This window comes from Lycium barbarum, chromosome 7 (genome assembly GCF_019175385.1).
Source record: "Lycium barbarum isolate Lr01 chromosome 7, ASM1917538v2, whole genome shotgun sequence".
In the NCBI taxonomy this organism is placed as follows: domain Eukaryota; kingdom Viridiplantae; phylum Streptophyta; class Magnoliopsida; order Solanales; family Solanaceae; genus Lycium; species Lycium barbarum.
In genome coordinates, this window is record NC_083343.1 from 132,929,020 (window position 1) to 132,946,318 (window position 17,299).

A 17,299-nucleotide genomic window follows, 5' to 3' on the forward strand; every position below is an offset into this window, starting at 1 on the left:
TAATGGGTAGTGTTTTTTTTTTTTTTTTTGTCAATTACTTGTTGTGTAGGCCTTTCATGTTTTCTTGTTCCATTTTTGTTTGTCTGTGTGCAACCTTGTAGAATGTAAATATGCTTGGTTTTAAAGATTCAATTTGATTTTTTGGGAACCTTTTATGTAGTCGGTATTTTTATATTTTTGTCAGGGCTAACTAAAGGAAATTGCACTGGAAGAAAGATTCAATGGATCAAAGATCTCACCTGTAGTTCCAAGAGAACTTCAGAGTCGTGGAAGTGAAGGTAAATTTGCACTTCTATGGATAAATATAAGTGCTAGCTGCAATTAAATGTAGTCAATCAACATGAAATGGCAACATTCACTTACTTTTATGTCTAGACACTGTGGCGGATGAAGGACAAACTTGACGGGGTCAATTGTACCCATTATTTTCAACACGGACCATGAACTAATATACTATTTAAAAAGCGTAGGATTCAATAGTAAAATCTAGAGGTTGAATCCATGAAAGTTGAATCTTGAATCTGCCTCTTCGGCTAGAACTTAAGGGTAGTTGCAGAACCAGTGTCCTTTAGTTTGTGTGTGTATATATATATATATATATAACTCAAGCGTTGAGATTGAGTTATATATATATATATATATATAACTCAAGCGTTGAGATTATTCTACACCTAGGTAGGTAATATTGGGAAATTTGCTAGGTCTTTTTCTGGGATGATTCTATACATGTGAGATATGACAGAGTGAACCTTCAGAACTTCATCTTGGAAGTTCACTGCTTTTCTAAGTGTCATTCCATCTATTCTACAAGTTAGCAAACACCTAGAAAATGAAAAAGAAGAAGGGTATCATCAATTGAGCATAATTACAAGTTGCAGCTTGAGCTGCAGTTATATAGAGACCCTTCTACACTACTAAAAGGATAAATGCCAAAGTTCGCATTTGTATCTAATTCCGTTTGTTTTGATCGTCTTTAACTTGTAGAAAAAGTGTGCAGTACTTAGGATTCAACATTGTAGTTATGTAATGTCTTCTCAACATATAGACAACCTTACATATTACACTAGAGAAAGTGGAACTTCATATCTACAATCTGAGCCACTGCTTTTGTTGAGTCTGCAAATGGATGATACGCCGTTCAGAAAGTTTCCACTAAGAAATCATCTTACGTGATTCTTTAAATTTTCAACATGGCAAGATTAGTAAATTACAAAGACATAAATTTTACCATCTCAACTCGACCAACATTTTGGAAAAGAATATTATATATCATTATTCATTCATTTGGGATTGGGAAGCTTTTAAAAAAGCTTAAAGCCTTAGACCATGCTAATTCAGTTCTAAGAGAGAATACTGCATGATCTTACTCTATCTCAAGTCTAGGATACCAAATATAGTTCTTCTTGACCATACAAGACTGAGTGAAATGTTGGTTACACACCTGTATAGCTTTATCAGATGGTCCAAGTTCATTAAATCAAGTGCCATAATCAAAACGCTTGAGGCAGAAAGCAAGTTTTACATTCATATTGTAGCAAATTTTACATTCATATTGTGAAAGTTTTGGCTTTAATCACTCATGAAACACAATAGGAAAACCATTGACGTTGCCTATAATTTGTGGAGACTTGCTGTAATTTCTATATAGGTAGGGTAACTTTTGGTACCGTAGCATGTATGTTTACATTTTCAGATTTAAGTGCTTCATAAAATTGTACTATTCTTAGCGATAAAGCTTTATATGTGAATTAAAGCACAATTTTATAGCACAATGTACTATTACCATGATATATTTTGTTATGTGAGTTTATCTACTAAGATTGAGGATAACCAAAACAAGGATGGTTTTGCATAGGGGTGGCAATTTGAGCCCATATTTAGAAAATTAGCCCATTTAACTCATATTGTAGTGAGTTTAGTCACTCATATTTTAGGTGGGTAAATATGGGCTAAATAACTCTTTTTAACCCATAAAAATATGGGAAAATATGGGTAAAATATAGGTATTCATATAAGAACACAATACACCCAACAACTCATTTTGGAACTCAGAAATTTCTTTCTTACCTTCCACCCAACCCTTGCCCCACCACCCACCCACCATGCCCCGCGCAATATTTTCTATTAATTTATTTTACTTCTTTAAAAAAATATAAAAAGTGAGAATTTTTTTCTTAACCCCGCTTCACACACACATATTTTTTATTTCATATACTTTATTTTACTTTTATAAAAATTTTAAAAATGAGAAATTTTTTTCTTCCTCCCACTCCGAGCCCTAACCACACCACCGCCCTCCCCCCTCCCCCTAACAACCACATTTTCTATTTTGTACATTTCATCTTTTATAAAAAGTGAAAAAAATATTCTTACTGCCCACCCCACCCCCTCAACAATCCCCCCTCCCCCTCAAATTTCAATTTCATATATTTATTTTTATATGGGAAAAAAATGTGTTACCCCCACCCCCCCCCCCCCTTCCAAAATTTCAATTTCATATATTTTACTTTTATAAAAAATGGAAAAAAAATTCTTACCCCCACCCCCTCCACGACCCCCCTCCCCCGGGCTAAATTTCAATTTCATATATTTTTCTTTTATAAAAAAAATTATAAAAGATGGAAAAAAATTCTTACCCCGCACCCCAACCCACGAACCACCAACCCCCCCCCCCCCCCCCCCCCTAAAAAAAATCAATTTCATATATTTTACTTTTATAAAAAATGATTTTTTTTTTTTATCCCCCACCCCACCCCGGAAATTTCTATTTCATAATATCAATTATGAATATATGAAGAAATTAATTTAACTTGACAAAAGAAAAAAAATTGTAGACATTACACTTCAAATAATATTACACTAGTATAATATGGGCTAAACCATAACCAACCCACCCATTTATCACCCAATCCATATTTACCCACATGAAATGTGAGCGGTTTGAAACCCAACCTATTTTTGTTCAAACCATTTTCAACCAAACCAAATCTAACCAAACCCACCCATTTGCCACCCCTAATTTTGCATGAATATTATGGAGTGTATTTGGTAACTACGACATGTTATAACTTTGTTTTTTTCTTTACTTATGTGTCTTTGTAATTGAATATGATGTATTACGAATTGATACACTTATAAGAAAAGATGCAAATTTATGTAAAAGCAATGCCAAGAACAAACCAAAAGTTTGAGAAAGGAAAACATGTTAGGCTGAGTGCATTTCAAATCAAACATGGGTTGCTCTTGCAGACCGATTAACAAAAATCGTCATTTTGTGGCTAGGCTGATCAAGCATTAGAAGTTCATTGTTAACTTCTGATTAAAAATATTCCAAATTAAGCACCATATTGAGCTAACTATATCTTATGTCTGATTATATCTTCTCCAGTATTTCGGGAGAATTCTAGATTGTTTTTATTTGTTGATTTTGGTAGAAACTAGAAACTAATATTCATCGAGGAGAAGTTCAAAAAGAGCCCCATGATTGAGGTATGTATTGGGTCTTTAGCACTACCAGTTCACTGAACATACTAGATATCAAGAATGTGCTATGTTGCAATAATCTCCTGAAAAGCAAATTACACAAAATATTTGGTTAGTGTTACGTGATAAATACAATTAATAAATAATTTTATTAGTAATTACCCCAACAAAAAAACTTCATTATAGTTTTGCAACAAAGAAGAAACTCTCTAATTAAGGTTTAGGAAGAAAGTGAAGATAGCGAAGTGGGTATGTTTTTCAATTTTCAATTTGTGATGAGTAATCAGAAAATTTTATTATTTGACAAAGTCCCACACTAGCCTCACTAACCCACAGAGGTAGGCGTAAGGTCTGTGTACATTTTATCTAATCCAGACTCGACTTGTGGGGTTACACTGAATATGTTGTTGTTGTTGTTGGCCCACATTAAGATAATGTTGTGATGATATAAAAGAAATGTCTTCAATTGGTATTTTTTTCACGAAAAGCAGACATGAGATAAGAAAACCAGTGTTTCACTAAGATTTCGAATAGCGGTCCCGAATTCAAGTTGATTCTATTTCGACTCTTCCTGAGAGAAAGACGATCAAACAATTCCCAATTATGGTCCTTGCAGATCGGATCATCCATATAATATACAAAAAGAAACTCCAGATATTTGAGATATTTCTCTTTGAATAAGATCTCAATTCCAGTGACGGTTTCATTCGCCAAATGCTCAGGAGTTCCTCTATTCAACCCTTTTCCTTCTTCTTGTTGCTGGATATCTCATTCGTACACATCTTTTCTTTGTTTCCCCGGCCTCTAGTGAGTTACAGACAGAGTTTCGAAAAGGTTAAATCTTTGATAATTTCATCATCTATGATTGAGTTGCGAAAATTTCTGGATAGGTATCCTACATCTGAACCGAATTCTTTCTGATTGATGCTCTTCAAATTTTGCAAGTGCATACTTTAATTATTTTTTGCAAAACATGTTTACAATAACGTCCTTATAATGCATGGGCATAACTATCTAGTCTAGTATATATAGAAGAGCCATAAGAGGGACGACCAAGGGCAAAATCGTAATTTCACTCAATCATAAAAATATCTGCCTCACCTGTCCAATGTCAATTTCGTCCATCTCACGAAAATTCTGAACGCAACGCGTGTCTATCAACACATTGGGAGGAGCAAATCTAAAAATGTGGACCCCACTTTATAGCCCATCTTCCAATTTTTTTTTGTCTTTGTGGTGGAATCTTCCAGAGACCATACAAGCAATACACTTTCAAATAATTGGCAACCTAAAAGCTCATGGAGTTGAGTATTTCATGATGCCAGGCACCAATAATCTGGAAAATTAGCTACGAATAAAAAATAAAAAAGACAGTGTGGTGCACAAATATCTTGCATTAGCAGGATCTGGAGAGGCACCGCACTCCAAGGGTGTGATGGAAAATAAGCTTAGAATATTATACAAAGAAAAGTAGGATAGTCGGATAGATAGTAGAGTTATTATTAAAAAGATAGGTAAGTTAAACAGTAAAATATGATTATCAAATTAAAAGTAAGGACACGATGAGAAAAGAGAAAGTAACTATGCAATCACATCAGATCGGTAGTTGTGTGACACTTTTCATTGTTGCACACCAATGAATTTAATAATACAATAACATATAATTTAAATAATAATCAAACAAACATTATATATATATAAAAAAAATTTCTTCTACTATATTAGAAGAGTGGGTTTGGTCGTCAATCACCCACTCCTAATATAGTTAAAATAATTTAAAAAAAAATTAAGGTGGAGTCCACGTGAAGAATTAGGAACAATTGGAAAAAAATTAAGGTGGGCTCACGTGAATAAATAGGAGCAACCACTCACTCTTCTAATATAGTTAAAATAATTAAAAAAAATTAAGGTGGGCCTACGTAAAGAAGTAGGAGACAATTGAGAAAAAAAGGTGGGGTTCACGTGAAAAAGTAGGAGATAATTGTAAAAAAAAAGGACATTTGAATAATGATAATAAATTCAGAAAATTGAAAAGGTACGCTTAGAGAAAATTTAAAGAGGAGAAGTTGAGGAAAAAAGAAATAACGATTTAATTTAAACACAAAAACTGCTAAAGAAGTCATAAAATCAAAATATTTAAAACTTATACCTTTGGGTAAGGATAAAAATGCACTAATTTTAGACACATACGTCTCACACAAATAATGAAGAATAACATAAAAAAGATGAACTATAAACGGTCAAGAAGTGTGTACACATATTTTCTTAAAATGATGAAGTTGGTCTATATTTAAAAAATTTAAGACTATAACAGATGCTAACACATGAAAGCGCTTTTCAGTGTTGTTGAGTAGAAAGAGATGATAGCATAAAACTCGGTAGGAGAATGTGTATTTTAAATCTTTCAATTGGAGAATTAAATCAGGAAAGCCATATATGGGAGAAGCGGACTAAGTAAAATAATTTATTGATATTTTTAATTTATTAAATTATAATACTTTCTATAATAAAAATTTCATAATTATATTGCTGAAATGGATTCTCTCTGTCCTAATTTATTGACATAGTTTGAATAGGCATGAAATTTAAAAAAGAAAAGGAAAGATTTTTGAAACTTGTGGTTTAAAATAAGTCATAGATATTTATGTGGATTTAAATCATTTCATCATTTCATTAAAGGTAAATGAGAAGTTTCAAGTTAAATAATTTTTAAATATAAAAATATATCCATTTTTTAGATACACTAAAAAAAAAGTGTGATACTATTTTTTGTGTTGACACGGACTTTGATATATATATATATATAAATAAATAAGAGGCACGACTAAGGGCAAAGCCATAATTTCACTCAATCATAAAAGTATCTGCCTCAACTGTCCACTGTCAATTTCGTCCATCTCACGAAAATTCTGACCGGGACGCGTGTCTATCAACATATGGGAGGAGTAAATAAATCAATGGCAAATCCAAAAATGTGAGCCCCACTTTCTATCTCATCTTCCAAAGTTTTTTTTTTTCTTTGTGGTAGAATCTCCATCTTTCTTTGTATGATTATGATGCCTTTGTCTCCACCTTGATGTACGGATATTCTAGAGTCTTCCATATATAAAAGCATGGTTTAAACTCATGCTTTGTCGTCAGTCATTATTAAAAAAAAAAAGGAGGGTCTCATATAAAAATATCAAATAATATAAAAAAAAGAGTTGGCCCCATAGTAAAAACAGTATTAAAAAAATCGTCAGTCACTTTTAAAAAAATGCAAAAATAAGGTGGGTCCCATACTAAAAAAACTAAACAGTATTAAAAAAAGAAAAATGTGGACCCCACCAATTTCAAACTATAAACCCATGCTTCTATATGGTACAATAGTAAAATAAGATAGAATTTAATTACTTTTTTATTTTTCCCTCTTTTTCATTTGTTCCCTTACTCTAATAATGTGAAAAGAGATTAATGTTGTAAAAGAAAAATAATATTAATTGATCAAATAATTAATAAGGTAAATTAGTCAAATTATAATTTTAATTGACGTTTTCTTAAAAACGTGCAAAAAATAACATGACAAGTAAAATGAGCTAAACCAAGAATATTTACCAAAACTTAAAAAATAGTAGTTCTTCGTTTAAATAGAAAATCAAATTTCTACTTTGTTTCGTTTTAAACATGTAAAATTAATTTAATAATTTGAATTAGAATTATCCAAATCAAAATTTGATAAAAAATAATAAGTGTTGTTTAGATCCAATCTACATACATTAACAATCGAGTATTTTACACATTTAAATTAATTGAATTAAAATTTAAAATATCAACTGATGCTTAATTATTGCTATTGTTTTATCTCAAAGAGAGGAAAATAGTTTCCTTTGAAACAAGTCTTCTCTTTTAAAAAGTATTAATAAATTTTTGCAAACTTTGTATTCGTAACAAACACTAATATAATAAAGTTTTTGATACGGAGCACAAACTCAGTGTTTTAAAAGGCGTTTTCGGGGCGAGCCCTTGGGGGGGGGGGGGGGGGGGGCGTACCAAAAATGCCCCGGGGCGATGGGTCGGGGCGAAAGTCTCCAAAGGCGTACGCCCAGCAATTCGGGGCGTAAGCCCAGGCGTGTTGGGGCAAGTTTTTTTGCGTGTTGGGGCATAAACACAGAAAACTTCTTCAAACTAAAACGAAATTTGTTAAATAAGTCCTTAATATAATGCTCAAATTCTCAAAAGTCAATATGTAAGTACTCAAATGTTTTAAAAAGGAACTGAAACATTAAATTTAAAAGTCAAGATTTTTTTTTATTGCTAGAATGCCTAATATATATTCTTTTTCAATTATTTATCTTGTCTTTTACTATCTCAAAGAAGTAACGAGCAGTTACTTGTACGTGTAAGTAGCGTATAATAGATTGTTCTAATTAGTTTTTTTTTAGTGGAGCATATATATATCACTTATTTATAGTTTTCTTCAAATTTTTACGCTATTTCACTTATTTAAAAGTATTGATTATAATTATATCATTTTATAAAATACTAAAAATTAAAACCGCGGGGCGTAAAGTTTTCTTCAATTTTTTACGCTATTTCACCTCTTTAAAAGTATTTATTATAATTATATCATTTTATAAAATACTAAAATTAAAACTCCATGGGGCTTATGCCCCGTGTCTCGGTGCTTACGCCTCACTGTGACGTAAAATGTCCCGCCTTATGCTCTCGCTTTTTAAAACACTACATAAATTATAATATTTTATTAATCATGTTTTGGACATAGTATGTCAGAATTACATACACATAGATACACTATAATTCAAAATATTGGGCGCACGGGCATACGCCATCTAGTATATATATATAAAATAAAAGCCATAAGAAGGACGACTAAGGGCAAAGCCGTAATGTCACTCAATCTTAAAAATATCTACCTCAACTGTGCAATGTCAATTTCGTCCATCTCACGATAATTCTGACGCTTGTCTATCAACACATTGGGAGGAGTATATCAATGGCAAATCCAAAAATGTGAACCCCACTTTCTATCAACACCTTGGGAGGAGTAAATAAATCAATGGCAAATCCAAAAATGTGAACCCCACTTTCTAGATCATCTTCCAAAGTTTTTTGTTTTTTTTTTTAATTTGTGGTAGAATCTTCATCTTTCTATGTGGTATGATTATGATGCCTTCGTCTCCATCTTGAGGTACTGATATTCTAGAGTCCATAAAATTGACATGTTTTATTAATTTTACAAGTGACCAAAAAAAATAGTACTTACTATTCTTGCCATAATGGTAATAAAAGACTACTACTACTAAGTTTCAACCATCTGAAACATAAGTTGCTAAATCGGATCTTTCTTGTCTTCATTATTTATGTCTCCATAGTCCTAGCAATATTTGTGCTACCTAACTTTATGCTAGGTAGGTATCGTGACACAAGATGATGTACTTTTTCACAGGATTATCCTTTCGTAATCTTGAAGTATACAATTTCTCGACTTTGATCTTATCCCTAAAGAGATAGATGACTAAAAGCTGATGATATTTGCCTCTTATTAATAAAAGAAAAAAGGCCCGTCAGGGCCTGCAAGTATAGGAGTTAAAAGAACTAAACCAAAAAAAAAAATTGATCGTAGAAGAATATCTTTTAGAATAACAAAATTTACCTTATAAACACAATATGAGGATGAAATTAATTATTTGTTATTTGAAATTCATTGATCTGGCTAATTATCGACTAAAGAAATAAAATATTTCCATCATAAAATTAATCATCTGGTACTTCTTTAGAGTGAACTCATCCAAGTTAATGGAGTAGTCGTTTGGCAAATCTGCACGTCCGTCGTCAATTATTGCGGTACTGAACACTTCAACGGCCAAAAATAAAAGAAAATTGCATCCTTATCCCTTTTTTATGGATCTTACTCCCAAAGGGATAGTTTGTCAATCTTTATTGTATTCTCCCATTAGTTTAATTCTCCTAATTTCATACTTCCACATATCAATGAACCTATTGATTATGTTGCTCAAAAAGCTGGTAGACTTGATTATATTTAAAAGATAACACATATACTTTACACTATAGTAGAATGATATAGAGAATCATAGAAATTTTTGGATAAAATCAAATTACAAGTGGCCATATTATAGTAAACGGTTTGTTTGTCTTTCTTTCAGTTTCATTTATTTCATCTATAACAGAAAAGACTTACTCTGGAGAGGCACTAGACTAATGAAATATCAAGATGACCTGAATAAAAGTGAAAGAGTGCGACTAAATTCAGACACATAAATTATACTCCGATCAATAGCTTGAAGATACTACTGAGTGGCTTAAGATTTTAGTTATCATTAATAAAGAAATCTTTGATAACAAGTGCTTTCTACGATTCTTGAAGAAGAAAAAAGATTATGTATAATTTTTGAAACATATTCCATGCTACATTTGTAAAAATAAATTTTAAGGACACGTATTAAAAAAAAGATTTAAAAAAAATATATGCTCGATGAGTCAAGGTATGAATTCAAAATAGTCATCATCACCATCATCATAATGAAACAAAAGACTTTTAAATTGAAAGTGACACCATGATAAATTATAAATAGTATCAAAACCTTAGATTATTATTGAAAATAACTTCAAGAAAATGGAAGATAATATCTTTTCTCATTTTAATGCAATTTTACTACTCATATCTTTAACTTTGTTCTCCATATTCATATGGAAAAAAAAAACAAAAACATGCAAACTTTCAAAATTACCTTAAAACCCTTTTCGGCCAGAAATCTCCAGTGGTTTGAAAGTGATCGGTCATCTCCTCCAATTTTTTGGCACCCACAACATCCCGTGATCTCAAAAACTAGCATTTCTAGCCAATAAATACAAGTTTTATTTTGACGTTTTATCTAGGTCTACCTCGTATCTTAGTAATACATATTCGATGGAATAGTCGAGGTACAAATTTAAAATATTCAAACATCACCATCTTTATAAAAATCAAAGTGATACCATGATAAATTCTATAAATTGTATCAAAACCTTATATATTTTCAATAGCTTCTAGAAAAATGGAAGATCATATATTTTCTCATTCTAATGCACTTTTGCTTGTCTTTAACTTTTTTCTCCATAATCATATTTCCCAGCCCCACACCCCCGGGTTGTGAATTAGTGGCTCAATAGCGATACTAGCACTTTTTATAGTGGAAACTTTAGTATTAATTTAAATTATCGATGTGAGAGAAAATGCAACCGGTGGGCCTTCCTTCGCATTATGAATAGTAAAAGAATCCGTGCTTTGTGCGATCGTAAAAAAGAATAGACATTCGTTTTATTAAAGAAATATTTCAATTTATTTCACATCTTAAACATATTAATTCTCAAAAATAAAAATACTTAAATTATTATTAGCCATATATTGAGAATCTACAAAATTTATCAGAAACAAAAAAATTAGTATTAAGACCAGCTCCTCATATCTTTGTAAGATGAATTAAAAGTTCGATATTGATTTTTTAAAATCTTTTTGGGCCAAATTGTGTTGATTTTTTTTTTTTTTTTTTTTGTAAGGATGTGTGTGTGTGTGTGTTGTATTTGAAATAAACATAATTAAAATACAAAAAAAATAATTAAATTATACTTGTATTGTTTTCAAATTAAAATCTAATCGAATGTTGGAGTTATGCTCATCAAACCTATCTCTCACGATGACTCATCCAATTAAGCTTCTTTTATGGATTCAACAGAGAACATATTTTGCTACGTATGAAAAGATTAAAAAGAAAGCATAATTTCCTTTTGTGAGGGTTCTTGCTCATAAATAATGGTGTAATTGTCTAATAATTACTAAAGTTAACCCCCCTCTTCACAAGAGTGACATTTTTACCATTTTAACCACAGATAGTTAGCCTCCCTAATTGTTCGGAAAGAGTGAAGACGTTAATTAATAGTATTTTCCTCTTATTTCAATAACGTAAAACATATTCTTAAATATAAAAAAAAAATCACAAGTTAGAAAGAACGGCTTTTGAAGGTTTCAAAATAAGAATGAAAAAATAGAAAACAACTAAAATGACAGAACGATAAATGTGTGTAAAATAAAGAAAGGAAACAATCATTAACGATATATTGCATGACATCTTACAAAGTGCGGTTCTCAGTAAATCCAATAAGTTATAAACTTTGAGATAAGATTATAATTTTGCATAAGTTTATGTGCAAATGTGTTGCAACATTTCTACTTTCATTAATAGGAAGAGAGGGAGGAAAATTAGAGCAACATTTCTATTTTTATTCTTTTTTCTTTTTGCCTAAAAACTGAATTATCATTAAGCAACAAAAACATCGAAATAAAAAGTAACATCGAAATAAAAAGTGCATAAGCCATTTGAGTTTTAAAGGTGCTCTCCTCTATTCATCTTTTTCCATCCACAAAAAAAAAAAAACCCAAAAAATAAACAAAAAATAGAGCAAGTATCAACGGGGAAAAGAAAGAAATCATATACTCCATCCGTCCCAAAAAAATTGTCTCACTTTCCTTATTTGTTTGTCCCAAAAAGGTTGACACTGCTTAACCTTAAAATGATGAACAATTAAATTTATGCGTGGCGTCAAAGATATGTGGCTAAATTCAATTTGATATTAGATTACAAGGGAAATCAATAATTGAATAAGTAAGCAGGTCTGACCAAATGTTAATTAAGTCCGGCCTCGGGTATGGAAACCGAGGTCGATACCCTATGCTGAGTACGTACACGATGGATAATGGAAATGAACTCAAGAGCAAAATTGGAGGTGAATGCAAGTAAATCTTTTGCTTTTAATATGAACTCTTTCTTTCTTTATGTTGTCAACCCCTTCAATGGATGAGAACCTCCTCTTTATATAGTAGAGGAGTCCTAACCCTAATATAATTCTAAAACAAAGGAAAGAAATCTGGTGACAGCTGTTGCCGAGATCAGCGCCGAAATATCCGGCCGGGGGCGGATATTTCGGTTTTCTCCTTATGGTAGTTAACCGCCCTTTCTATAACGCCTGGTCCCCAACCGAATTCGACGCCTCCTTCTCAATGACTTGGTCGGGTCGTACCCGAGCACAACCATAACATCAGAAAACCGAGCATGTTCGTATCCTCGGTTTTACCCGTATACAGATAGTCCCCCCATTTCCCGAGGTAAAATTATTGACGGCGTGAAATGGACCAAAATAAAGCTGAACAGCCTGCCTCCTATTACTTAGGACAAGACCTTTCGTGCAACATTTCACTCTGCCCGATGCTAGGTCATCATTACCCAGCCGCCATATCCTTTTGGGAGACCTCACCGTGGCAGAGTCCTTGATATGCTACAGTACCTCTGGATTCTCTTCCTATATAAAGCCCATGCATCCTTCATGCTCCTACACTTCTTCGAATCTCACTTTGCTCCTCCTTAAAAAACCTACTACAATTCCTGTATTGAGCCCATAATACTCCTCGGATCTTCAATTTTCTTTTTTCAGGGCGTGACTACTTATCGTTAAGGAAAACCTTCCACGAACATAGTTTACGTCCCATTATTGACTCAGGGTGAAGATCAACATTCGTTCATGCCATCAACTGGAGCCGCTGGTTCTGATAAGGGGTTAGAATCTATCACTGCTGGTATTGTTCCGTCGGGTTTTATCTATACGAACGACCGTAAAGTTCTTCACCATCTCAATCTGGTGGAGAATTTCGAATCTTGTATCGGTGATGGCGCCATTACTACGGTCAGGGAAGATTGCCACCTAGGAGCAGACGTCGACATCCTCCCCGTTGGGGATGGTGTGAAAATAAATCATCATGTTGCCGGTTACTCGTTATCATATACTTATCCCTTTGCCATAGGGTTCACCCTCCCTGTTCATCGAGTGATCGAGGACTTCTGTCGTAGGTACCGAATATGTATCGGGCAGATCGCCCAGCAAATTCGGAGGCTCGTGTATTGCATTAAGCAGTTGGCCAATGCGGTTGGAGTCGCTTTCACCCTCGACCATTTTCTTCATTTATATGTACCTCGGGTGATCCGAGGGGGAATTGTTCAGATGCTTCCCAGAGGGAGCCAAAGCCTAATCGACCCCGAAGACGATTATGACCGAGGATGGCTTCACCGGTTCGTGATTATACGCACAGTTCAACTTCACCGTCCATCGTCTATCGATTTTCCCGAACTATGGAACCCTTCGCCGAATCCGGTTGAACCCAAGCTTGAAACTGCTATCTTTGAATGGGTGATTGCCCTTCTCCGAGCTTCTCGTAGCTTAGGCCGTTCTTGGAGAAGAATGTCACCTGAATGGTGGAAAGGCAAAGACCACGACAATTTCTTAATCTGATCGTTTCGACCCTCATTTCCTTGTATTATATCCTAACTCAATACCTTTGATTTTCAGGACTCTAGATGAGGAGGGCTTCCAAGGGAAAGTCGGTAGCTCAGGACGTAGTTCGGGGAAGAAGAATACCTGCTCCATCGAGGCCACCTAGACGCAGGGAGGCTGGAAGTTTTCTCGTTGTGTATTCGGGGGTTGGGTCTCGGGTTCGAACTCGTCATATCATGGGGACCGTCGGGAAATGCCTTCGGGCGAAGCTCCGCCAACAATTGTGCTCGATGAGGAAGATTTACCGGGATTGGATATCCCCGGTTCATCCGCCTCTGATGTAAGTCACGGGGATATCTAATTGGTATCACACATCATTGCCGCATCCCGTAGATAGGCTCGAAGATCTCATCCTCTAACTTGTTAGGTTGATTAAGGGTATAGCTGTCTTAGTTTTGTTTTCCAATTACTGGCCATATAGTAGGGTTTCTTCTGCTTTTCCTGATGTATTGATGTATCCGACATAGTCGGAATTTTGTGGAATGGAAAAAATCTTTAATGGGATTTCACAAATTGGTTGTTATTGGACTTCATTGAGCATTTCATGTGTATTGTTTGTACCCAAACCTTTGTATATGCGCTTGCTATATTCGATCAATAATCACTTACTTCATAATCCGTAAAAATTCAAAATATTTTGCTGTCGGCCACCATAGTCGAACATCTTATTATTAAACTCGGCCATGGCTTGTTCGAAACCACATCACTTGCGACCTATTTGGAAGTTTTACTCGATCATAGAGGTGTTCGTACGAGGTCCCGATCTAGGTCTCTTCGGAAGGTTGACCCGTTTAAGCACGATCTGTCCGTTGAGTGGACGTTCCGTTTCCTTCTCGCATATGCTTCCCATGATTTGATAGGATCAAGGTCACATCCGTCACATCCGTCTGACATCGACACATGTCGAGGCCCTGTTAGCTCTGAAGACGGTTGCAGAAGGCAAACCGTCTCGGTCCCACTCTATAAAAGCAAGTTTTCCCTTTTTATTTTTCACTTTTCAACTTTTACCAAAAGGAATTTTACCTTCGTGTGCCTTGGATACGTTGATCTTCATATCTTCAAACCTTCATACCTTCATATCTTCATATGTTCATATCAGTCTCCTACTCAATCTTCAAACCTTCATTCAAAACCTTTTTATCTTCATAATTTCGAAATGACGAGCAAATCATCAAAGGCTAAAGTTGGTGAGATCTCTTCGGCTCCTAAACCAGAGCCACTGCTGACTGACTTTATTCCTCAAGACTGTTCGACCATCCGGGACTTCAAGGTCGGGAAGCCTTCTCAACAGGGGGATCGAGGTGTCAAAATATTGGCCTATTTGTGCACGATACCCCGAATAAACTCGAGCAGGTCAAAGAAGATTGCAGGTGGAAAGGTAAAGAGGTCGTTATCCCTGACCAGGACGAAGCCATAACAACCTACATGGAAGGCTATTTAAGTGTTTATACCTACCCTTTCACATTCAACACACTCGATCCTGTGGTGGTCGATTTCTGCAAACGGAACGAGATTACCCTCGGCTAAATTCACCCGTCATTTTGGAGGATCGTTGTGCTCCTCCGTTATTTTACTTCAAACGTAAACATTCCATTCACGGTGCACCATCTACTCCGGCTATATAGCCCCCGTGTCTTCCGAGGGGAAATGATTAAAACTCTCAAAACGAGCCAAATAAGCGCCTTTCTCTGGTCTGGACGAAGATAGAGACCGAGGTTGGCAGGGCAGGTATGTCCGAGTCAGGACAGCGAATCTGATTCCCGCTGAAAAATTATCGTTTCCCGATAGATGAAACCCAAACCGTAAGTAATTTTATATCGGTACGATACGGCCATGTGCCTGCACCTATACTGAACCTTTTATTTGCTCGTGTATATACAGCGCTTACCCGAACCCTCGGTGCGGTTCCTAACTTTGACCAGTGGATCGAAAAAATCTGTTCCCAACTTACTTATGCCGATCGTACCTGGAGACGTTTGTCCCGGTCCCGTTGGGAGGCCGAAACCCACGGTAAGTCCTTCCCTTAGAACGTCGTCCCTTCTTCTCTACGTAATACGCCACGTTAGATATGTAAGGACTGTTCTTCTTTTTGTTTCACAGGTTTATCAAAGGCCACCAGAATTCGGGGCCAGGAAACTGCCAAGGCCTCAGCTGACGAGCAAGATATTGAAGCTCCTAATCAGGGAGACCAAGCTGAAAGGAGGAAAATAAGATCCTCCGAATCTTCTCGAGCTCCTTCCCAAGCCAGGAAAAGATCGAGGATCGTTATCCAAGAGACTCATCGGAAGATGTCTCGGCCCGTGCTTTGGACACTGAGGTTGTTGTTCAACTATTGGACCATTCTGATGATGATGATCAGGTATTGGGTGGGCATCGTCTGATTTACGAGCTCCTCGAGCATGATTTGACCGGTTCTGTTGCAATCACTCTACCATTGATTGAAAGCTCAAGTCAAATTCCGGATGGATCGAGGGGCATCTCGAGGCCGACGGACGCAGGGAGCATCGGGTCGAAGGTCGGGGCATCCAAGCACACTCCTACTCGAAGTATTGAAAAACTGTCAGCCACAGCCGCTGGATCGAAGGCAGCTTCCTCGGTATCCGGCCCAAAGGTACCTAACGTTCCGCCTTTGTACGGTATTGGTTCCGTCCTTCCGATACAAGTTGTGGCCTCATCTGAAACAATAATTTGCATACAGGATTCTCTGCCGCCATTAGTGAATATTCCTGCCGATGTTAAAAAAGCCAAAAGCAAGATGACCGAGGAAAGGGTAGCCGGTCATGAGGGCTATGAAATACCTGCTCCGGGTATGTCGGGTTTTGAGCATTTGTCCATCCTCGTGGCCGATCGTTTCGGGGTTAATTTCGATCCTAGGTTGGAGAAATTATTTCCTGCCCCTAGTACCGACCCGAATCGAAAGAGGCTAATAACTTTCAAGGTGCCGGCCGACATGAACATGCTATCGGGGCCGGTCGGGGTGGCCAGCTATTTATACCCTCTGGTGTCCTAGGAAGACCGTCGAAAAATGGATGAAGTCAGCGAATCGTGCCTTGTCAACGAGGCCCAACAGGCATTGAACCGGGTAAGTTTTGTTCTTATGCTCTTTTAATTTGGTTTTAACTTCATGTCTCATTTTACAATCGTCTTTCTTTCTCTTATAGGCCTTCGTGCTTTGTCATGCCAGCTTTCACCGGCTCAGGCATGAAGTGGGCCGGCTCAAGGAGGAGCTTAAAAGCAAAAGTCAGGAGGTGGACGAGCTCATGGATCTGTACGAGCAGAAATTGCTATACATCTCGTTTCTCCCTGACCTTTCTATCCTGAAGTCGGACTTAACAGCGGCTCGAAACAAAGCTGCCGAGGCTAAGCGGGAGCGTGATCAGTTGGCAGAGAAGGTAAGGGCTTTCGAAGTTTTCAATAAATCTTTAACAGCCGATGC

The 17,299-nt window shown here is 35.7% G+C and overlaps 1 protein-coding gene across 6 annotated transcripts in view; it reads left to right on the top strand.

Moving 5' to 3' along the window:
• Window positions 1-17,299, top strand: part of LOC132604562 (uncharacterized) — a 48,429-nt gene that overhangs the window by 597 nt on the left and 30,533 nt on the right. For 4 of the 6 annotated variants that reach the window (XR_009568758.1, XR_009568757.1, XR_009568760.1 and 1 more), the window contains exon 2: window positions 185-278. Coding sequence is in view for 1 of the 6 variants with exons in the window: in XM_060318122.1 (XP_060174105.1) it covers window positions 16,889-16,945; window positions 17,025-17,255 (288 nt within the window). In the remaining 5 variants the exon portion in view is untranslated. Of the gene's footprint in view, window positions 1-184; window positions 279-1,449; window positions 1,626-13,878; window positions 16,946-17,024; window positions 17,256-17,299 lie in introns of those variants that run through there. The other 2 variants (XM_060318122.1, XR_009568759.1) reach the window with 2 other exon arrangements.